A 23235-nucleotide genomic window follows, 5' to 3' on the forward strand; every position below is an offset into this window, starting at 1 on the left:
AGAAGAACCAGCCCTGGCTCGTGAGCCTTCGGATGGACGGGAGCGGCACTCCTGTGGCCACCTCCGGCAGCCACTGGGCACTGCTGCTCAGCTCAGCACAATTCTGACGAAAACTCCAGCCAGGGGTACCTGGCTGGCTCAGTCGGTTAAGTGTCTGACTCTTGATTTTGGCTCAGGTCATGATCTCAGGGTCGTGAGATCGAGCCCCCATCAGTTTCCACAGTGGGCATGGAGCCTGCTTAAGATTCTCCCCATCTGTCCTACCCCCAACTCTCGCCTGCACGCTCTCTCGCTCGCTCGCTCTCTCTCTCTCTCAAAAACATAAATAAATAAATTAAATTATATGAAAACTCCAGCTGGCTCCTTTCTGTAATTTGACAGAAGATTTAAATGTGAGATGGAAATGCAACAGGCCAAGAGCAATCAAAATACTCTTAAAGAATCAGGCGGGAGGACTTGCCGGACCAGATAGCAAGATGTGATTATGTGCCTAGAGTAACGAAGATGGTGTGTCATCGCCACAAGGACAGACCAAGAAACAGACCCAGGCACATGGGGACAGTTGACAGTAGGAGGCTGAAGATAGTGCAAGTCAGGGAAAAGAACTTTCCCGAAAGTTTTCAAACATGTTTTCAATAAGTGGTGCTCAGATAATGGTTATCCAGAGAAAGGAAAATTAAATCAAATCCTTACATTAAAAGCACACACAAATCATTATCGGTAGATTAAAGACCTAAGTGTGAGGCAAAAACATAAAGCTTTTGGACACTATCTTCTAACATAAGGCACTATCTTCAGGATTTCAAAGCAGGAGATGAGTTCTTAAATTTACCTATGGTAAAAGAGTTGAAGTAGCAACATACAAACTAGAAGAAGAAATTTTTAGCATGTGTCTGAGAAAAGTACTAACACCCAAAACACAAAACAAACTCCCCAAAGTCCATAAGAAAAAGACAAACCACCCAGAGCAACAAGCTATCATACACACAAACGAAACCCAAGAAAGTGCTTTCAGGCTGGGCCTCTCCCATTGTCTGGGGACAGGATACAGCAGGTGTTTAGGGGTCATGCTTTGAGAGTCTCTGGGCGTAAGGCACCGTGGTAGGTACTGACCTGTAAGAAGTCTTAGCTTCTGCCATCAGGAGCTCACATTGTAATGAGCAAGACCAATGGGCAAGGTGAGCAGAATGGCAGCAGATCTGGCCAAAGGAATACACTAAGTGCTTTATAGGGATGCAGAGTGAAGAGCAGTGTATTTCAATAGGAGGAGGAAGAGACAATCAAAGAAACTTTCCTGGGGAAGGTGACCTTGTGGGCACCATGAAGGATGAGCCCAGTTTCAATACAAGGACGAGTGGTGGGAGCCTCTCGAGAAGAGGAAACCGAGGCCCAGGGACTCATCCATAGCATCAAATCTTTGGTTGATCCCTTGCCCAGGGCAAGACCTGCTAAGGCTGCAGCCTTGTATGGAGACCTCCCTGGGCCCCGGGCTCTTCAGTTCCGGATTTCTGTATGATTCTTAGGCACCGCCACGTAGCGCAGTTTCCTGAGGAAAGGAGGCCTCTGCAGCATCCGTTCATCCCACAGGTACTCCGGGGACAGCACCTTGGTGGGCTTGTGGTAGAGAAGGTACCTGTTCAGGTGGCTCTCGTCATGGCACACGGCCTCGATCGCATTGGCCCGGTCGACCACCATCGCCTGGTGACAGGCCGTGGTCAGCTGGAGAACCTCGACCACCGAACCCCCAAAAAAGCCTCCTGCATAGTAAAAGTCACCCTCTTCTCTCAGAATGTAGGCCTGGGACCGCGGACGACGCTCGTAGGTGAAGCCCTCGCGGGCCACCCTGTAGAAACCGGGGTGCAGGGTGCCGAAGAGGGGGGACAGGATCTCCACACCCACGTGGTCGCTGAACTTCATGTCCACGTCCACGCACACCAGGTAGTCCACCTCGCGGAGGAAGCACTGCCGCGAGAAGTTGCTAATCATCTCCATGCGGTGCATGGACACATCCTGCCAGCGCGCATAGTTTCGGACCTCCAGGACCACCAGCTGCCTCCCTTCAGCGAGGGGCACCCTGGGCACATTGGCGGGCCGGTCGGTGAAGACATAGTAGGTGACCCTGTGTCCCACCATGAAGTGCTTCTCCGCCGTCTGCAGGAACAGCTCCAGGAAGATCGTGTATCTAAGGCCAACAACAAGCACCCCAGAAAAGGGAGGATGGGCGTTAAACAGAATCAGACAGCAGCAGAAAAACAGACTTGGGCAAAACCAGTTTAGAATACCATAGCCACGCCTTGAGGACATCATGCTAAGTGAAATGAGCCAACGGCAAAAGTCAAGCACTGCCTGATTCCACCTCGAGGGGGCGCTCTAGAGTGGGCAAATTCAGAGAAACAGACCCCAGAGGCGGGGGGAGGGGACATGGGGAGCTAGTGTCTAAGTTTTGCAAGAGAAAAACACTTGTGAAGATGGGCAGCCCTACGGTGGCACAACAATGTGAATTGGTAGCACTACAGAACTGTGCATTTCAAAATACTTAAAAAGTTACATGTTATGTGCATTTGACTACAATGAAAAATCAAAACATAAAAATAAAAACCTTAGCCCATCTACTAGCTAAAGACAGTGTATCAACTGGATAGTAAGGGGAGGCATTCAGATCCCTTGGTATGGAGCACTTAGCCTCAACCGTAAGGTATTTTCTTAATCCATGAGGTCGGCAAAAACTCAAATGATGGGTAATATCTAAAGGTTGATCTCTCCCAACTCATGACCCTCCAATGGCTTCTTCTCCTTAAGAAAAAAGAAAAAAGCAAATCAAGACCCTACAGTGGTCTACCAGACCCCACAAGATCTGCCTCTGACCTCGTCTCCTCCCCTCTGTCCTCCATCTCTTTGTCTGGGCAGGCGTCTCTTTGACGTTCCTGACACAGGCCAGGCATGCTCCTCTGGACCTTTGCACTTCCTATTCTCTCAGGCTGGGATCCTTTCCCTGCGATGCTCACCCCTACAGTGGCTCCCATCCTTTGACTAATGCCAGAACCATCCGTGCCCAATAGCTCCTCCTGCTGGCACCAACGCAGAGGCTAGCCGATGTAAAAACGCAGCGGTATGTGCAACTTGACCGGTATATTTTTCTGGGTGGAAATCAGAACTCAAGAGGAAGGAGCAAATAAATACAAATAAATATGAAAAGAAACCACTCTACCTTCTAACCCAACCTTAGTTATTTTAGAGCCCAAATCACCATCGAACATATTTTATATTTGAGTTTTACTTGTTCTTCTGTCTTTTCCCACTCGAATAAAGCTCGGTGGACACAGGGCCTTTCCGTGGTTTGGGAACAACCTCATCCCCGTAGTCCACACATAGTAAGTGTTCAGGAAAGACCTTTGTAACAAACAAGTAAGGGAATACTTCCGGGTGTGGTTAAGGATAAGGGAAGGCAGACACGCTCATTTGCCACTAATGAAAATATCCATTTTTACAATCCTTTCAGAGGGCATATGAGAAAATATATCAAAACGTTTAAGATTGATATATTTATTTATTATTTATATGTGGGGGGGAGCAAACTCCCCACTGAGCACAAAGCCCAACATGGGGCTCGATCCCACAACCCTGAGATCATGAGGCGAGCTGAAATCGAGACTGACTGAGCCACCAATATATCAAAACTGTAAATGTGTACATTCCTTTCCCAATTCCACTTCCAGGACTCTATCCCACAGACCTCGTCATATGTCTGCACAAAGACCCAAGTATAAAAGTTTACAGGCAGTGCACCTCAGAAAATGGTGTGGAGCATGGGGAGCTGCCGACCTTCCATATATTGTGGGTGGGGGTGTAATATGCTACAACTAACTTACGAAAATGTCACGTTGTTTTATGCAGATACACATACAGATATGTATCTGACCTAGGACAGAAAAATTCCACTCCTGGATATTTAATCAAGAAAAGATAGAGAGGAGGAGCAAGATGGCAGAGGAGTGGGAGACCTAAATTTTGTCTGGTTCCAGGATTCAGCTGGATAGGGGTCAAACCATTCTGAACACCTATAAACTCAACAGGAGATCGAAGGAAAGAATAGCAGCAACCCTCTGAACAGGAAAGCGACCACTTCCGTAGGACTTGCGAAGAAGTGAATCCGAGGCGATATTCGGATATTCGGGAAGATAGACCACGGGGGGGGGGGGGGGGGGGGAGAGCCTCCATCAGCCAGCTACCAGCTACTGGCAAATGACAGAGCCGCAGAGCACAAAATCGGAACTTTCAGAAGTCCGCTCCGCGGAGGGACGTCACTCCAGTGGCTAAGCGGGAGGTGGAACCCTCGCGGGACAGTGTGGTCTCAGGACCCTCGGGGTCACATAAAGACCGGGGGTGCCTGAGTGCGGCGGAGCTCCCAGGTATCGGAGCGGGGAAGCCGGCTGCAGAGACGGAGCCGAGGCGCGGGCTCTCAGCTCGGGGTGGCCATAAACCGTGATCCGCGGCCCAGTCGGGCCACTGCTCCTCCAGCAGGGACCCAACAAGCAGCAGAGCCGGGGAGACTCCCCTTCCTCCCCCGGGAGGAGCGGCGCGGGAGCGCACCGCAGGGATCTGCTGGGTTTGGAGACTCCACACGGGGTCGGGGGCCAGAGATAGCAACGCTCGGTCACAGGCCGGGTGAGCACGGAGTGCGGCCGGAGACCGGGGAGACGGGAGTGACTGGCTGCTTTTCTCTGGGGGCGCACTGAGGAGCGGAGCCCCGAGTTCTTGCCTCCTCTGGGGCGGAGATTGGGAGGCTGCCATTTTCACTGTCCTCCTCCAAAGCCCTACGGAAAGCTTGCGGAGAACAAAAGCTCCCGAGAGCAAACCCCAGCAGCTTGCTTAGCCCGGACCGACAAGGGCGGGGCAATTCCACCTCCGGCAAAGACATTTGGGAACCATGGCAACAGGCCCCTCCCCCAGAAGATCAGCACGAACAGCCAGCAAGCCAAGACCAAGTTTACCGATCAAGGAGAACGGGAGAACTCCAGCGCTAGGGGAGTACTGCCCATAGAATTCATGGCTTTTTTTCACCATGATTCATTAGTTTTTCAAAGTTAATTTTTTAACTGTTTTTTTAATTTATCTTTTTCCCTTTTTCAACGAACATCTTATCAATCCCTTTTTTTTTAAAAAAATTTTTTATTTTTCATTTTTAGAGCCCTATTTTATCCCTTCATGGTAGTTACCCTTATTTTTGGCATGTATATATATAAGTTGTTCTCTCCTTAAAATTTTGAGATCCAGTTTCTTCTAACAGATCAAAATATACCCTAAATCACTAGTGTATGGCTTTGTTCTAGTCTCCTGCCTGATCACATTCTCTCCCTTTTTTTTTTTAAATCTTCTTCTTTCTTTTTTCAAACAACTTCTTATCGTATCAATTCCTTTTATAAAATCTTTTATAATTTTCATCTTTACAGTCATCTTCCATCCCTTCATTGTATCAACCCTTATTTTGTACATATATGTCTTTCTTCCTTTAAAATTTTAGGAGGCACTTTTTTCTAACAGACCAAAATACGCCCAAAATCTAGTGTGTGGCACTGATTTATGTACTAGCCTGATCATATTTGATCATATTTGGGTTTTTTTGTATTGTTCTGTTTTTGTTTTTAATCTTTTTCTTTTTGTTTTTTTCTTTCTTTCTTTCTTTTCTCTTTCTTTTTTCTTTCTTTCCCTTTCTTTTCCCGTGGTTTCAGGCCTTTTCTGATTTGTATAGAGTATATTTGCTGGGGACGTTGTTAACCTGTTAGCATTCTGTTCTCTCATTCACCTATTCTCCTCTGGACAAAATGACAAGACGAAAAACATCACCTCAGCAAAAAGAACAAGAGATAGTACCGTCAGCCAGGGACCTACTCAATACGGACATTAGTACGATGTCGGACCTAGAGTTCAGAATCATGACTTTAAAGATACTAGGTGGACTTGAAAAAAGCGTGGAAGTTATTAGAAAAACCCTTTCTAGAGAAATAAAAGAACTAAAATCTAACCAAGTCGAAATCAAAAAGGCTATTCATGAGGTGCAATCAAAAATGGGGGCACTAACTGCTAGGATAAATGAGGCAGAAGAGAGAATCAGCGATATAGAAGACCAAATGATGGAAAATAATGAAGCTGAGAAAAAGAGAGAAACAACTACAGGGTCACGAGGGCAGAATTCGAGAGATAAGCGATACGATAAGACAAAACATTAGAATAATTGGGATCCCAGAAGAAGAAGAAAGAGAGAGAGGGGCAGAAGGTATATTGGAGCAAATAATTGCAGAGAACTTCCCTAATGTGAGGAGGGAAACAGGCATCAAAATCCAGGAGGCACAGAGAACCCCTCCCAAAATCAATAAAAATAGGTCAACACCCCGACATCTAATAGTAAAACCTACGAGTCTCAGAGACAAAGAGAAAATCCTGAAAGCAGCTCGGGAGAAGAGATATGTAACCTACAATGGTAGAAATATTAGATTGGCAACAGACCTATCCACAGAGACCTGGCAGGCCAGAAGGGACTGGCATGATATCTTCAGAGCACTAAACGAGAAAAATATGCAGCCAGAAGACAATATCCAGCTAGGCTCTCATTGAAAATTGAAGGAGATATAAAAAGCTTCCAGGACAAACAAAAACTAAAGGAATTTGCAAACACGAAACCAGCCCTCCAAGAAATATTGAAAGGGGTCCTCTAAGCAAAGAGAGAGACTAAAAGCAGCACAGATCAGAAAGGAACAGAGACAATATACAGTAACAGTCACCTTACAGGCAATACAATGGCACTAAATTCATACCTTTCAATAGTTACCCTGAATGTAAATGGGCTCAATGCCCCGATCAAAAGACACAGGCTATCAGATTGGATTAAAAAACAAGACCCATCCATATGCTGTCTGCAAGAGACTCATTTTAGACCCAAAGACACCCCCAGATTGAAAGTGAGGGGGCGGAAAACCATTTGCCATGCTAATGGACACCAAAATAAAGCTGGGGTGGCAATCCTTATATCAGACAAATTCGATTTTAAACCAAAGACCGTAATAAGAGATGAGGAAGGACACTCTATCCTACTTAAAGGGTCTATCCAACAAGAAGATCTAAAAATTGTAAATATCTATGCCCCGAACATGGGAGCAGCCAATTATATAAGGCAGTTAATAACAAGAGCGAAGAAACACATTGACAGCAATACAATAATAGTGGGGGACTTTAACACCCCCCTGACTGAAATGGACAGATCATCTAAGCAAAAGATCAACAAGGAAATAAAGACTTTAAATGACACACTGGACCAAATGGACTTCACAGACATATTCAGAACATTCCATCCCAAAGCAACGGAACACACATTCTTCTCTAGTGCCCATGGAACATTCTCCAGAATTGATCCCATCCTAGGTCACAAATCAGGTCTCAACCGGTACCAAAAGATTGGGATCATTCCCTGCATATTTTCAGACCACAATGCTTTGAAACTAGAACTCAATCACAAGAGGAAAGTTGGAAAGAACTCAAATGCATGGAGGCTAAAGAGCATCCTACTAAGGAATGAATGGGTCAACCAGGAAATTAAAGAAGAATTAAAAAAATTCAGGGAAACCAATGAAAATGAAAACACAACTGTCCAAAATCTTTGGGATACAGCAAAGGCAGACCTCAGAGGAATGTATATAGCAATACAAGCCTTTCTCAAGAAACAAGAAAGGTCTCAAATACACAACCTAACCCTACACCTAAAGGAGCTGGAGAAAGAACAGCAAAGAAAGCCTAAACCCAGCAGGAGAAGAGAAATAATCAAGATCAGAGCAGAAATCAATGAACTAGAAACCAAAAGAACAGTAGAACAGATCAATGAAACTAGGAGCTGGTTCTTTCAAACAATTAACAAGATTGCTAAACCCCTGGCCAGACTTATCAAAAAGAAAAGAGAAATGACCCAAATCAACAAAATCAGGAATGAAAGAGGAGAGATCACAACCAACACCAAAGAAATACAAACAATTATAACAACATATTATGAGCAACTCTATGCCAGCCAATTAGATAACCTGGAAGAAATGGAAGCATTCCTAGAGATGTATCAACTACCAAAATTGAACCAGGAAGAAATAGAAAACATGAACAGACCTATAACCACTATGGAAATTGAAGCAGTCATCAAAAATCTCCCAACAAACAAAAGCCCAGGGCCAGACGGCTTCCCAGGGGAATTCTATCAGACATTTAAAGAAGAATTAATACCTATTCTCCTGAAACTGTTCCAAAAAATAGAAATGGAAGGAAAACTTCCAAACTCATTTTATGAGGCCACCATTACCTTGATCCCCAAACCAGCAAAGACCCCATCAAAAAGGAGAACTACAGACCAATGTCCTTGATGAACATGGATGCAAAAATTCTCACCAAAATACTAGCCAATAGGGTCCAACAGTACATTAAAAGGATTATTCACCATGACCAAGTGGGATTTATCCCTGGGCTGCAAGGCTGGTTCAACATCCGCAAATCAATCAATGTGATACAATACATTAACAAAAGAAAGAACAAGAATCATATGATCCTCTCGATAGATGCAGAAAACGCATTTGACAAAGTACAGCATCCTTTCTTGATCAAAACTCTTCAGAGTATAGGGATAGAGGGTACATACCTCAATATCATAAAAGCCATCTATGAAAAACCTACAGCGAATATCATTCTCAATGGGGAAAAGCTGAGAGCTTTCCCCTAAGGTCAGGAACGCAGTAGGGATGTCCACTATCACCACTGCTATTCAAAATAGTATTAGAAGTCCTAGCCACAGCAATCAGACAACAAAAAGGAATTAAAGGCATCCAAATAGGCAAAGAAGTCAAACTCTCACTCTTTGCAGATGATATGATACTGTATGTGGAAAACCCAAAAGACTCCACCCCAACACTGCTAGAACTCATACAGGAATTCAGTAAAGTGGCAGGATATAAAATCAATGCACAGAAATCAGTGGCATTCCTATACACCAACAACAAGACAGAAGAGAGAGAAATCAAGGAGTTGATCCCATTTACAATTGCACCCAAAACCATAAGATACCTAGGAATAAATCTAACCAAAGAGGCAAAGGATCTCTACTCAGAAAACTATAAAATACTCATGAAAGAAATTGAAGAAGACACAAAGAAATGGAAAAACGTTCCATGCTCATGGATTGGAAGAACAAATATTGTGAAGATGTCAATGCTACCGAGAGCAATCTACACATTCAATGCAATCCCCATTAAAACACCATCCACTTTTTTCAAAGAAATGGAACAAATAATCCTAAAATTTGTATGGAACCAGAAGAGACCCCGAATAACCAGAGGAATGTTGAAAAAGAAAAGCAAAGCTGGCCGCATCACAATTCCAGACTTGCAGCTCTATTACAAAGCTGTCATCACCAAGACAGTGTGGTATTGGCACAAAAACGGAAACATAGATCAATGGAACAGAATAGAGAATCCAGAAATGGACCCTCAACTCTATGGCCAACTCATCTTTGACAAAGCAGGAAAGAATGTCCAATGGAAAAAAGACAGTCTCTTCAACAAAGGGTGTTTGGAAAATTGGACAGCCACATGCAGAAGAATGAAACTGGACCATTTTCTTACACCACACACAAAAATAGACTCAAAATAGATGAAAGGACTAAATGTGAGATAGGAGTCCATCAAAAATCCTAAAGGAGATCACAGGCAGCAACTTCTTTGACCTCAGCCGCAGCACCTTCTTCCTAGACACATCGCCATAGGGAAGGGAAGCAAGGGCAAAAATGAACTACTGGGACTTCTTCAAGATAAAAAGCTTTTGCACAGCAAAAGAAACGGTCAACATAACCAAAAGACAACCGACAGAATGGGAGAAGATATTTGCAAATGACATATCAGATAAAGGGCTAATATCCAAAATCTATAAAGAACTTCTTAAACTCAACACCCAAAGAACAAATGATCCAATCAAGAAATGGGCAGAAGACATGAACAGACATTTTTCCAAAGAAGACATCCAAATGCCCAACAGACACATGAAAAAGTGCTCAACATTGCTCAGCATCAGGGAAATCCAAAGCAAAACCTCCATGAGATATCACCTCACACCAGTCAGAATGGCTAAAATTAACAAGTCAGGAAACGACAGATGCTGGCGGGGATGCGGAGAAAGGGGAACCCTCCTACACCGTTGGTGGGAATGCAAGCTGGTGCAAGCACTCTGGAAAACAGTACGGAGGTTCTTCAAAAAGTTGAAAATAGAGCTACCCTATGATCCAGTAATTGCACTCCCGGGTATTTACCCCAAAGATACAAATGTAGGGATCTGAAGGGGTACATGCACCCCGATGTTTATAGCAGCAATGTCCACAATAGCCAAATTGTGGAAAGAGCCAAGATGTCCATCAACAGATGAATGGATAAAGAAGAGGTGGTATATATATACAATGGAATACCAGCAAAGGGAATGAGATCTTGCCATTTGCAATGACGTGGATAGAACTGGAGGGTGTTATGTTGAAAGAAATAAGTCAATCAGAGAAACACATGTATCATATGACCTCACTGATATGAGGAATTCGTAATCTCAGGAAACAAAACTGAAGGTTGCTGGAGTGGTGGGGGTGGGAGGGATGGGGTGGCTGGGTGATAGACATTGGGGAGGGTATGTGCTATGGTGAGCACTGTGAATTGTGCAAGACTGTTGAATCACAGACCTGTACCTCTGAAACAAATAATAAAATATATGTGAAAAAAAAAAGAAGAAGAAGATAGCAGGAGGGGAAGAATGAGGGGGGGAATCGGAGGGGGAGACGAACCATGAGAGACGATGGACTCTGAAAAACAGGGTTCTAGAGGGGAGGGCGGTGGGGGGATGGGTCAGCCTGGTGATGGGTATTAAAGAGGGCGCGTTCTGCGTGGAGCACTGGGTGTTATGCACAAACAATGAATCATGGAACACTACATCAAAAACTAATGGTGTAATGTATGGTGATTAACATAACAATAATAAAATAAATAAAAATAATTAAAAAGAAAATTAAATAAATAAATGCCAGGCATAAAAGAAATAAAAATAAAAATGATCAAAAGAGACAAAGAAGGTTATTATATAATGATAAAGGGCTCAATCCAAATGGGTGAGGGGGTCAGAAGAAATAACAATTGTAAATATTTATGCACCCAACGTTGGAGCACCTAAATACATAAAGCAAACACTAACAAAACTAAAGGGAGAAATAAGCAGCAATACGATATTGATTGGGGACTTCAATAACCCACTCTCAAAAATGGACAGATCAGACAAATGGTAAGGAAACAGCATGTTTGAACAACACTACAGACCAAACGGACCTAACACAGATACATAGAGCATTCCATCCAACAGCAGCAGAACACACGCTCTTCTCAAGGGCCCATGGAACATTTCTAGGGTAGATCCTATGTTAGGCCACAAAACAAATCTTAGCGAACTCAAGAAGTTGAAATCATACCAAAAGAAATAGTCACATGGCCAACAGGTCCATGAAAAGGTGCTCCACATCACTCATCATCAGAGAAATGCACATCAAAACCATGATGAAATGTCACCTCACACCTGTTGAGAGGCTAGTGTCAGAAAGACAAGAGATAACAAGTGTTGGTGAGCAAGTGGAGAAAAGGGACCGTTTATGCACCTTTGGGAGGGAAGGCAAACTGGTGCAGCCGCTGTGGAAGACAGTAGGGAGACTCCTCCAAAGTTAAAAATAGAACTGCCCCGGGGCGCCTGGGTGACTCCGTTGGTTAAGCATCTGACTTTTGGTTTGGGTTCAGGTCATGATCTCAGGGTGGTGAGACTGAGCCCCCACACCGGGCTCTGTGCTCAGCAGGGATCCTCCTTGGGATTCTCTCTCCCTCTGCCCCTCCCCTGCTCACATTCTCTCTCTCTCTTTCTCTCTCTCAATTAAATAAATAAAATCTTTTTGTTTAAAGATATTATTTATTTTTTGACAGAGAGAGACACAGTGAGAGAGGGAACACAAGCAGGGGGAGTGGGAGGGAGAGAACAGGCTTCCCGCGGAGCAGGGAGCCCGATGCGGGGCTCGATCCCAGGACCCTGGGACCATGACATGAGCCAAAGGCAGATGCTTAATGACTGAGCCACGCAGGCGCCCCTAAATAAATAAAATCTTTTAAAAAATAGAACTACCCTATGATCCAACAATCCTACTTCTGGAGGCATAGAAAGAGATAGATGGTAGAGACAGGGCAGAAAACTAGATCAGTATCTTGAAGAGATACCTGCACTCCCACGTTCACTGCAGATTACTTCCAGTAGCCGAGACATAGAAACAACCTAAGTGTCCATCAACAGATGCCTAGATAAACAAAGCGTGAGATATATATTTCTCGGCCATAAAAAAGAAAGAAACCCTGCCATTGCAGCAACATGGTTAAAACCTGAGGCCATCAATGCTACGTGAGACAGTCAGAGAGAGACAGGTGAATACAGTACGATCTCGCTTACATGTGGAATCTAAGAAAACCTGAATCCATAGCAACAGAGAACAGGTAAGTGGTTAACCAGAGGCAAGACATGCAGCACTGGGGACATGGGTGAGGGGGTCAGATGTACAAACTTCCAGATGGAAGATAAATAAGCTCTGGGAATGAGACGCGGCATGGTGACACTCGTTGACGTACCGTGTATACAACCATCAGATCATTACCTTGTACACCGTACACTTGTACGATGTTTGTGTCAATTTATGCCAACAAAACTAGGGAGAACGAGGGGGAAAAAGAAAGAACAACATCAGTGGTGGGATGTAGGTGGTGGGCATACACACGCTCACCGTACAAGGCTGGCAACTTCGCGGCACAGTGGAAAACTTTCGTGATAAAATGTTACTTGTAATGGTGCCGCGTAGGCAGCTCTACCAAACAGCCCAAGCAGGGAACGAAGCCTCTGGAATAAGAGCGGGCAGCCATTCAAAAGAACGAGGAAGGTCCACAGGCGTCAGTGTGCAAAGGTGTCCAAGACACTGTGCGTGAAGACGCAGATGCGGTACATAAAATACAAGCCAGTTTTCAAACCAAACAAGCCCACCCCGAAGCCGTCAATGCAGCCTGGAGGTTTCAGATCCAGCTCTGCCACATGCTGAACCCGCCGTGGCTACTAGGAAAGGAAGCCTCAGGCGGCGTCTCTGGGAATGGGTCAGGGCAACGGAGCACCTGCCTCGGGGCTGCTGGCCCGGCGGCTGGCCCCTGTCAGTGGTCAGTGGAGGCTGCATGGCTCTCAAAGGCCCACACACTGACCTCTGGAGCAGGTGACTCTGGGGTGTGGGGCTGCTATTTTGAGCGGGCGTGTACCTAGTGGCCCCCTGCAATTCCCACCAAGTTCACCTGCACACCAAGCCACCCATGCCTCCCCACCACCCCGAGAGCACCTCATTCCAGAAAAGAGCGACACCTAGTGACAGGTGCCCCCCTCCCGGCACCGCAGGTGGGCTTCCTGGTTTCCCCTGGGCCAGTGCCCCTCTTCAGCATAGCTGCCCAGACCTTACTTACTTTTTGATGGCAAACACGGTCAGCCCGATGGTGGCGTTTTGGAACTGCGCGTCCAGAATTGTAGAGTCAAAGACTCCGTCCCAGATGATGGGAGCAAACCAGGGGGTCATGACCAGTACGTCGGCCCTCCTGGGGAAAACGAGGCACACTGTGTTAGAGCAGGGCATGGACACGTGGGCCACGGAAGGGAAGCATTTGTGCAAAGGCTCACAATCTGGGAGCAGCAGAGTGAGAAGCAGACAGGATTCCAGACTCCCATCCAGTGCTCTCTGCTCCATCAGCTCAGCACCTGAGCCCTGACATTCCCATTCCCTCACTGCCCTCACTGGGAGTGTCTGCTATGCACCAGCCGGGTGCTGGGTCCCACGCACACTCCTTCTAGGAGGCCACCAGCCCTGTTTCCCGGGAGGAGCTCTAGCTCAGTGATGCAAGAACTAAGCCCCTTTCCCAGCAAACAGGATATTTTACATTTGGGAGGATATTTTAAATCTGGGGGGACTAAGTGCTTCAAATCCAGTGTGTTTCCCACTGACAGCACTTCTTACTCCAGAGTGGTCACGTGTCGAGTGCTCGTGGCCTCCCGTGGCTGGTGGCTCTAGAACTTCAAGGAGATGTGGGTACTGGTTTCAGAAACGACAGCGTGCACTTCCAGCTCTCCTGGCAGGGAGGTGCCATGGCCTGGGCTGGATCCCGACCTGTCCCTCCCAGCTGCGGGGCCTCAGGCAAGTACGTCCACTTCTCTGAGCTCAGTTTTCCTTCTTGTACAACGAGGGCTAATCAGAGAGGCCTCTGGGTGACATTGCTGTCTGAGGCCAGATGGGCTGCCACTGGGTCTTGGGCAGACCAAGCAGGAGGCGGGGGCGCTGGCTCCGGAGGCCTGACTGTGGGGAGCGGCTCGGAACCGCAGTTCCTGTGACATCAGCAGCCGCGGAAAGACCTCGGGGCCAAGCCAGCCCAGACTGCTGTCCTCCGTCCCCATGAAGAAATGAGAGGCTTCTGTGCCTTCTGTGGACATCTGTGGGCCCCAGGACCAAGAGTGAGAGGCGCCCTCCGTGGTGCCAGACCCATTAAAAATGAGCCCGGTCACGGCAAGATGGTGAAAGAAGGAAGAGAAAAGGCACGGAAAGGTTACAGCCCTGGACAGGAGCGAGAGAAAGCCTAGGCCTCGGGGACAGGGAGCCACCATGGGCCGCGGCAGGGACTTGCGCACTCACGTGGGCTTGAGGACCTGGGCCTTGGCGTAAACCATCCTGCGGAGGAGATGTGCGTCAGGGAGAAGTGACTGGAGACTTCTCAGAGCCCCTTAGTCTGTGCCCAGAGCTGCAAGGTGCTGTCCTCCCAACCGGCTGACGACTCTGCCGGGAGCCCGCCCCGAGCCGCAGGGCGCCCGCCTGCCCTCCTCCTGCCCACCTCCCTCCCTCCCTCCCCCCTTCCTTCCTGCCTGCCTGCCTCCCTCCCTTCCCCCTTCCTTCCTCCATCCATCACTGTTCACTCACAGAGGTCCATGGAGCGTGCCCACCCAGCCCCGAGGATGCTGCAAGCTTCCCAGTGATAAACTGATGAGGCTAAAGCCCAAGCAAAGGAAAGGGGGTCACCCTTCATGGTCTGTGAGAACTGCTGAGGTTCTAGACACCCCACATCTCCTTCTTCCTCCCTGTGCACTCTAAGTCCTCACGGGAGTCTACCTCGTTGTGACTAAGGTCCCATCCCGTGTCCTGCTTTTATTTGGGCGGGGGGGGGGGGATGAGGGTTGGCCCACCCCCCATCCAGCCCCTACACTGTGCCAGGATGTACTTCACTGCCCACCCCCACCCCGCCTCCTTTGTCCCCCACACCCTCCCTAGCCACATCGTCCAGTTTTCCACTGAGCTGAGGGTTGAGGAGGCGGGACTGAGCCCACCACGGGTCCCACACCTGAGCTGGGGCAGCCACAAAGGCTGGGGTCAAGTGGAAAACGCCTGTGACTCCCACCATCAAACATCTCCCCCTGTTCTTCTTTGACCCTCATTACCCTCCTCTCCCTGGACCCCTTGTTCTTCCCTCCCTGTGAACCAGCCTTGGGAGGGGCAGAGGGTTGCAGAAGGGGAGGGGAGAGGCACAAGTTCACTTGCTTGGAAAGAGGCACAGAAACAGCCCAAAGAGGTGTCCCCCATACCTGGGTACCTCAGGTACTCTGCAGGTGTCCAGGTGGCAGTTGCTTCCACTGAGGGAGGGAAACAAAGTGCTCAGAGCCCGGGGCTGGGTCCTGGGAGAAACACTGCCCTGCCAGACAGGCAGGGCTCCTCCAGGGCCACCCACGCACAGCCCCTGCGGAGGAAAGCTCCTCGTGTGATTCAAAGCTTGGGCCGTGTGGCCAGGTGAGTAGAGCAGGGGTCCGACAAAGGACAGAGAAACCTGGACACACTGGCCGTGTCTGGGAACTTGGGGCACAGCTCCACCTAAGGGGCATTTCACACCGGCGGGTGACAGCATCCTGGGGAGAGCCCCTCTCTGCAGGGAGGAGGCGCGGAGACCAGAGGGCAGGAGCCAGGGCCACCCAGGTGGGCCCTGGAATCCCAAGGGAGCTCTGGCAACATCCCACCCCCCTGCCCGCGCCCTCCCATCCGGGGGAGCCCAGGTCCGCGCCCCTTACCTGAACTGCTTCGTCTCAAGCATCTGCTGTGGGACCACGCAGCGGTCATCCTGGCTGCGGAGAGGAAAGGTTCCATCTGAGTCACTTCATGAAAAGTAGCGATTGCTAACAAAGTGCCGGGTCCTCAAGAGGGGGCGCCCCAGGCAAAGGTGAGCCCCCTATCCCTGCTGACCCCAAGCAGTCCCGGGGAAGGGAGGAGCGGAGGTAGGCTCCCGGAGGAAGCGTGGTGGGGTCGTCCTCCATCCTGACGGCCAGGAAGGCCAGGCTTGGTGAGTGGAGAGCCAGGAGTGAAAGCCACGACCTCAATGGCAGGCTGTCCCTTTGGCGCTGCGGGGGGTGGGGTGGGATGTCACAGCTGCTGGAGAGAGTTAGTCATGCCGGCACGGCCCCACGACCCACCCGTCCGTCCAACCAGCTGGACGGCCGGAGGAGAGCTGGGGCCAGGATCTGGCTCCCAGGCCGAGCCCCGCCGCACTGGTTGGGCGATCTCAACTCACCTGTCTGTGGGCCGGCCAGAGAGGCCTGGCCCTGGAGGAAATGAGCTCTGAGTGGACAACCGCGCCTCCCCCTGCCTGGGCCCTCCTGGGATCAGAGAGCACCCCATCCCCGGTCGGCCCCACTGAAGCAGCTGAAGGGGACCCGGAACCAGTGCCACACGCCATCCCTCCCTGAGGCCCGGCCTTGCCGTGCAGCCTGCTGGGCAGTGCGCTACCTCTGCGAACGTGTCCTCTCCAACAGAGGTCACAGCTCTGCCTTGTCCTTGGCAAGGTTTGAGAAAGCACAGTAGAGGGAGGAGCTTGGAGTCACCCTAGGAATTGAGTATCTCTTTGGCTATAATTATCTCCACTTCAATACATACGTCTATTTCTACTTCCGTTCTGGAGCTTTCTAGAAGGAACCACCCTGACTCCAAAGACTCCGCCATTACCTTTGAGACTGTCTTCTCTGCCCCCATCCGGGAATCAGGCTGAAAACATTGCTGGGCAACAAACAAGAGTGTGAAGTTGAGTCTTCGCTGGGCAGGAGGACAGACAGGCTGCGACTTTAACACACATATTCTGACGCTTTTGGTCTCTGGCTCCTGAGAACACAGATGCGGGGCCCAAGCAGAGCCCTGCTGGCCCCCTCCCCACCCCGGCCAGGCAACCGGACCATTGTAACACAATCTCATCACCATAGTAACCAATAGCATGGATGGGGACCCCGGCATCAGATTCACCTAGAGGCGATTCCAGACCCCCTGCACAGCCCTGAGCAGTGAGCAGGGGTGTGTGTAGAAATCTCTCTTCCTAACAAGCTCCCTGGGGGTTCTGCGGACACTCTGAAGTCCAGAGCCCTGCCTCCTTCCTGTTTTCTAACAACACTGTCACATAGAGAACAGAAGCCGAAGGGCAGGTCACAAGCTCCGTGGCTCGCTTGCTGAGCGTCAGAGCTGGAGGAAACCACAGTCTTATCTGTGGCTCGACCGCTCGCTCAGTGAATACTGGGGACACGGTGGGGGGGTGTGATGTAACGCTGAGTAGCTCTCCTGCCCTCCCCTCCCCTGCCCTGACTTCCCCCATCCAAGCACTGCTGGTCCCAGAATAAGCACGCCCTCCTCCAGGAAGCGTCTGTGTGTCCCTGTGAAGTGGTCTCTCCCTGCAGCGTGGGTGGGATTTGGGTTAGCGTGTGAGCGTCTAACCTCAGGCCCTCCACATTGCCACCTTCGGGGCAGGGACAGTGCCTGAATCGGCTCGGGGTCCCAGGCACCCAGGCTGGAGCCTCACAGGTGTGTAGGGAGTGAACGCATGAGCAAGACAGGGGTGAGGGCATGAATGCAGCTGAGCTGATGATGCCAGCACAGGGCGACCCACGGGGAGAACACGGGAGCTACATCCCCCACGACCTTGTCCACCTCCTCATGACCTCATCAGCTCTCAGACTGCAGCAACCCACGTGTGCGGATACCTCACATTCTCTCTTTCCACGCAGACCGCTCCCTGGAGGTCCGCAGGCTCCTCAAGCTCAAATCGTCCAGACGGACTTCACGTCATGCCCCCTCCCTGACTTCACCCCCTGTATGTACCACCTCTCCTGGTGACACCACTCTCCAGCAGACGCTGGTGAGGATGGAGGGGCCCCGATGGCCACAGACCAGAGAGAAGTGGTGTCGACAGCCCTAGGAGCCTTGCGGCAGAACCCTGGGGAGCCAAAACCGCGACGTGGCTAAGGCTGGGGCTCCGTCGGTGGGGGACGTTTTCCTTTTTCCAAATTAGAAGGTAATTTTGCCCATTGAAGAATTCTGTCCTAGGACTTATCCTAGTTTGTGTGAATTAGAAAAAAAAAAAAGGCAGCAAGAGATTTTTAAATCGCTCTTTGCACATTGAGGTCATATTTTAAAATCTAAATGTTCATTTGAAGAAAGAGCTCTTATTGTGAGCTTTTGAAAAGTGCCAGAGGTGCTCATATAGCTCATCCTTACTCACATCAGGATGGGGTTTTTAAGTTACACTCAAACAGAACATGTAAAAATTCTACATCCACAAATATTTTATGAAAGGAACACATGAGGAGGCAAAGTCCAAAGGGAAACAATCTGCTCTAAAAGAAAATTTTCCAAGAAGAAAATAATCAGATGAATCTTTTGAGTTCTAAACATTTATCCGTCTAAAACAATTAAAAAGACAATCCAAGATATGTCAAAATGAGGGGAAAAGAAGATAAAATGAAATGTAAACACAGAACAATGCAGAGGCACAGGGTGCTGGGTGAGTAAGTCAAAAGAACCATGGCATCGAGATTGAGAATAGAGGTCAGACCCCGACCCCTGACCCCTGACCCCCGGACCCCAACCTCCAACACCAGACCCGTCACGCCCAACCCCAGAGCCGTTGGGCTGCCACTCTGGGCACCTGAGTGTAACAGACGGTCAGGCCAGACGGGGTGAGGGGTTTCAGACTGGGTCACAGAGGAAAACTGCAGGGCACGGTGACAGGTGGCTCCAAATACTCGAAGGCATGACAGGGAAGGTGCCACAGGGTCTCGGTGCTCCCTGAGGTCCTTATGATACAAGGAAGGATACTTTCATGCAAAGTGAGGACACGTTCTCAGAATCAGACTTTGGGACGGGCTGTGTTCAGAGAACGGCGTTCTCCTGCCACACAAAGTTCAGGTGGACCCGGGCTCACCTACCGGACAGGCCGTGGAGCCAGCTCAGCCCCGTGGCCCGCAGCACGACACAGGAAAGCTCTGGAGTGGGGCTGGGCCCCAGGAGGCCAGCACGGCAGCTCGGGAGGTGCCTCTGCGGGTCGGCAGCCCCCACGTAGTGGGCAGAGACCACCTGCAATGTCACGCCCCGCCCCAGGCCCGTCTCTGCTCCCTAGGTAAGGGGCTGCACTTGTTGCTTAGAACAGACTTGCTCTATGAAGCCCCGGCAAGTCTCCAACTCTGGGAGGTCAAGGCGGGTCTTCCTCCCAGGAGATCCAGGAAACCCTGTATCCACTCACGTGACAGCCTATCCCCTGCCTACTCCCCCTACCAGACCCGACACTGCTCAGGACAGGGGGCTGTCCCATTGACAGTGACATATCCATGCCCCCCACATCCCCCCGGAGGACCAGGCTCAGTAAACACCTGCCTAGGTCAATGTGTTGATGTGTCCAACAGCACAAGAGCATCATTTTCCAAATTATGCACTGGCTGGACTGTCAGCCCTGAGATGAGAGGCTAGCCCAGATGGACTCTCCCTCAGGGGCCTGGGAAGTGGGTTTGGAAGGGTCTCCATCTTGGCCTGGCCACTTCCTACCTTGGAACCTGGGTGTCACCCGAACCTCTGGAGCCTCAGTTTCTCAGGTGTAAAATGGGGATAGTAATGCATATCTTATAGGTTGTCCAGAGAAGATACGAGAATGTCCATCAGCATTTTGCTCAGTGCCTAGCACAGAATAAAAATCCAAAAAATGGAATCTCCTTCTAACAAATTTCTTTTTTTTTTTTTTAGAAAGACAGAGTGTGAGTGGTGTGGGGTGGGGCAGAGGGAGAGGGAGAGAGAATCTCAAGCAGACTCCCCACTGAGCGTGGGTCCCGAATGAGGCTCGATCTCATGACCCTGAGATCACGACCCTGAGCCGAAACCAAGAGTCAGACCCTTAACCGATGGTGCCGCTCAAGCGCCCCACTAACAAATTTCTTTACAAAAGTCATCAGTGAAAACGTGTATAGCTCTAAAACTTAACCACTAACCGCAAATGCCTTCTTGTGGTCTGAACTATATATTCAAACAGTCAGCATCCACCACAAAGTGGAGGCTAGGGACAATTTCACCTTGTGGGGTAAGACCTGCTGAATTGAAAAAGTATCCACTCAATTCTACTTTTTTAAGGGGATGAAATTTTACTAAATTTGTTTTAAAACATTACTGTTTCTTTTAAACTAATGAAATGCGGTTAAAAAAGAAAAAAAAAAGATGTTATCTGTCAAATACGCCATAATAAATCCCACCCTGCCATTGGGACCCCAGGACCACCCCCCACTTACCTGAAGAAGCCCAGGAGAGCGGCAAAGAGCAGGGACCCGCACAGCCAGAAGTTGGCACTCTGTCCCCAGAAGCCTGTGGAGAGGAAGCCTCAGTTATTCAGGGCTGGGTTACCTAAATCACCTTGCTGCGGCCAAAATTGGGCCCTGGCCAGGGATGGGCTCACCCCGGTTCCAGTGGAAGCCCTCTCCTCTTTAGTACTCACAGGGGAGGTGGGTTAACCTCTCCTGCAGGCATTGAGCCTCGCCCTGCAGCCCCCGGGCACCTGCCCTGGTGCCCCTCCTTGTTGGTACGCCCCCAGGGAACGGATCCACTCTTACTTTTTTATTTTAAAGGTTTGATTTTATTTATTTGAGAGAGAGTGAATGAGCAAGCGCACACAAGCAGGGAGGAGGGGCAGAGGGTGAAGCCGACTCCCCGCTGAGCAGGGAGCACAACGCCAGGCTTGATCCCGGGACCCAGGGATCATGACCTGAGCTGAAGGCAGATGCTCAACTGACAGCCCCCTAGGCGGCCCTGGGCCCGCTCTTTACACTCCAAAGGGTGGGGGCAAGGGGGAGGGCAGCGGTAATGCGACTGGCACAGTATGGATGGCAGGACACGTGAGGGCTGGCACAGACAAGGCTGAGCAAACCCAGCTCCACTGAGGGGGTCCCAGACCCCACAGGCCTCTCCCAGCCCTAACGCGGTGGGAGCTCTTGCCAGAGCCACACACGATACTCCACGGCCAGACAGCCCTCTGCAGGCACAGCACTCCAGGAAAGGTGCACCTTGGCAGGAAGCCGTATTGCTTGTGTTAGTTAACTCTTAGCTGAAGGTGGTGGGTGTAGCCAGACCCAGCCATGACCAGAGCAGGGCACAAAGCAGAGGGATGCAGCCCGGCGCCGTGTCTGTGCATCATTCATGCTTGTCTCCTGACCTTCCCTCCCCAGGGCCCCCCCAGTTCTCCCCGCTCCCTGCAGAGAACAGCTTCAAACGCCAGCCCCAGGCCCTCCATCCCTCCTCCCATTCTCTCGTCACCCTCCCTAACCAGCCTGGCACGCCAACCACCCACTGGGACTCCTCTATCACTGGCTGGTTCCGGGACCCCACAGTCCTAACCCCGTGCTCTCTCCTCTGCCCTTGGCCAACTTGACTCCTCGACGCCATTGAACTCTGCTCCCTCTGGTCTACCCACTGGCCACAGCTGCCCGGCCACCTCTGCACCTCCTCCCCCAGGAGCTCGAACGATGGAGGCTCCAGGCTTGGGCCCAGGCTTCCTTCTGTCCCCACTGTGCATCAGACCATTAACTCTCACATTTCTGCTGCTGTCCCGCCATTCCCCAGCCGTTACCTGTCTGTGGACCTCGGACTTGGAGACCTACCCCCTCAAGGGCCCTCCCCACGGAAGGCACAGCAGCCCTTTCATGGCCAAGCAGGACTGTGGGTCCCCGTCACCCATGCTCCCTGTGGGGCTCTCTTCCCATCTCAGGGCCAGGCACCAGAACCCACTGAAAGCTCACAGGCATCTTTCCACCTTCCTTTCCTTCCCACCCCAAACTCAAGCCACCAGCACACCGTGTCAGCCGCACCTTCAAAGTGCGGGTGCAGCTGGGGTGCAGCAGCTAGGGGAGAAAGTAAGGCGATTCCTCAAAAATTACACAGAATTACCCTATGATCCGGCAATTCCACTGCTGGGGCTCTGCACGTTCACTGCAGCATTATTCACAGCACATTCAGCGTCTGTGACACTGAACTGACAACAACGAATGAAGGAGTCAAGGAAAGGAGGTCCGTCCCCACCACGGAACATCTCGCAGCCTCAGAAAGGAAGGAAATCTTGTCCCAGGCTCCAACAGGAGTGGGCTTCAGGGACATTAAGCTGAGTGAAACAAGGCAGTCCCCGAGGGACAAACCCTACAGGATTCCACTTACCTGAGGGACTTGGACACAGAAAGTGGATGGTGGGCGCCATGGGCTGGGGTTGGGTGGGGTGGTCAGTGTTTAACGGGGACAGAGTTTCAGTTTGGGAAGATGGAAGAGTCTGTGGATTATGCTTGCACAACAGAATGAATCTGCTTGATGCTGCTCAACTGTGCACTTAAAACTGGTTAAAATGGTCAACTCCTTCTTATGTATATTTTACCATAATAACGAATTTTTAGAAAGGGCAGGCAGGCAAATGGGATTGGTCTGGAGGCTCTTCCTGCCCCTGAACTAGCTGATGGGGCATTGGCTGAAGGTGGCCCCTATCCAGCAAGGCAGCTTCCTGACACGGGGAGCCCCCTGTTCTCATCTCTCTCAGGCCGGGGGGGTCGGGGGAGGGCTGGCGTCTGCAGTCGGCCTGCCCCCGACCTACCCTGCGGGATGCCAGAGTCAGGCTATCGGGTACCAACCGGATCACTCCACTCTTTCTGTAGCAAGTTTCCCCCAGTAGCCTGCGTGGTCCCCGCCCTGCCCGGGGCCCTGGTGCCGTGGGCTCTGACACTTCTCTTGTCGCCCTCTCTAGACGGTGCCGGCACGCAGTCGGAGCTCGC

General features: G+C 50.1%; 1 protein-coding gene across 1 annotated transcript; it reads right to left on the bottom strand.

Moving 5' to 3' along the window:
* Window positions 1-1130: 1130 nt before the first annotated feature.
* On the bottom strand, window positions 1131-22673 carry LOC114204063 (histo-blood group ABO system transferase 1-like). Its single transcript, XM_088020405.1, has 9 exons — window positions 22634-22673; window positions 22222-22323; window positions 20722-20794; window positions 17135-17185; window positions 16207-16260; window positions 15730-15777; window positions 14789-14824; window positions 13575-13703; window positions 1131-2182 (listed from the first exon to the last, which is right to left on the bottom strand). The coding sequence occupies exons 1-9, from the start codon at window positions 22671-22673 to the stop codon at window positions 1495-1497; spliced, it is 1221 nt and encodes a 406-aa protein (XP_087876531.1). The 3' UTR covers window positions 1131-1494.
* Between the last annotated feature and the right edge of the window lie 562 nt (window positions 22674-23235).

This window comes from Eumetopias jubatus, unplaced genomic scaffold, assembly GCF_037043125.1.
Source record: "Eumetopias jubatus isolate StellerSeaLion01/CBP00866 unplaced genomic scaffold, mEumJub1_p1.0 scaffold_26, whole genome shotgun sequence".
NCBI classification, from domain to species: domain Eukaryota; kingdom Metazoa; phylum Chordata; class Mammalia; order Carnivora; family Otariidae; genus Eumetopias; species Eumetopias jubatus.

Coding starts and splice junctions, on each gene's coding strand:
- LOC114204063 (XM_088020405.1), bottom strand. CDS start 22,673: ATGGCGCCCACCATCCACTTTCTGTGTCCAAGTCCCTCAG. Junction 22,324..22,633: donor TCTGTGTCCAAGTCCCTCAG/GTAAGTGGAATC, acceptor TTTCTCCCCTAG/CTGCTGCACCCCAGCTGCAC. Junction 14,825..15,729: donor AGAGTACCTGAGGTACCCAG/GTATGGGGGACA, acceptor TCTCCTCCGCAG/GATGGTTTACGCCAAGGCCC.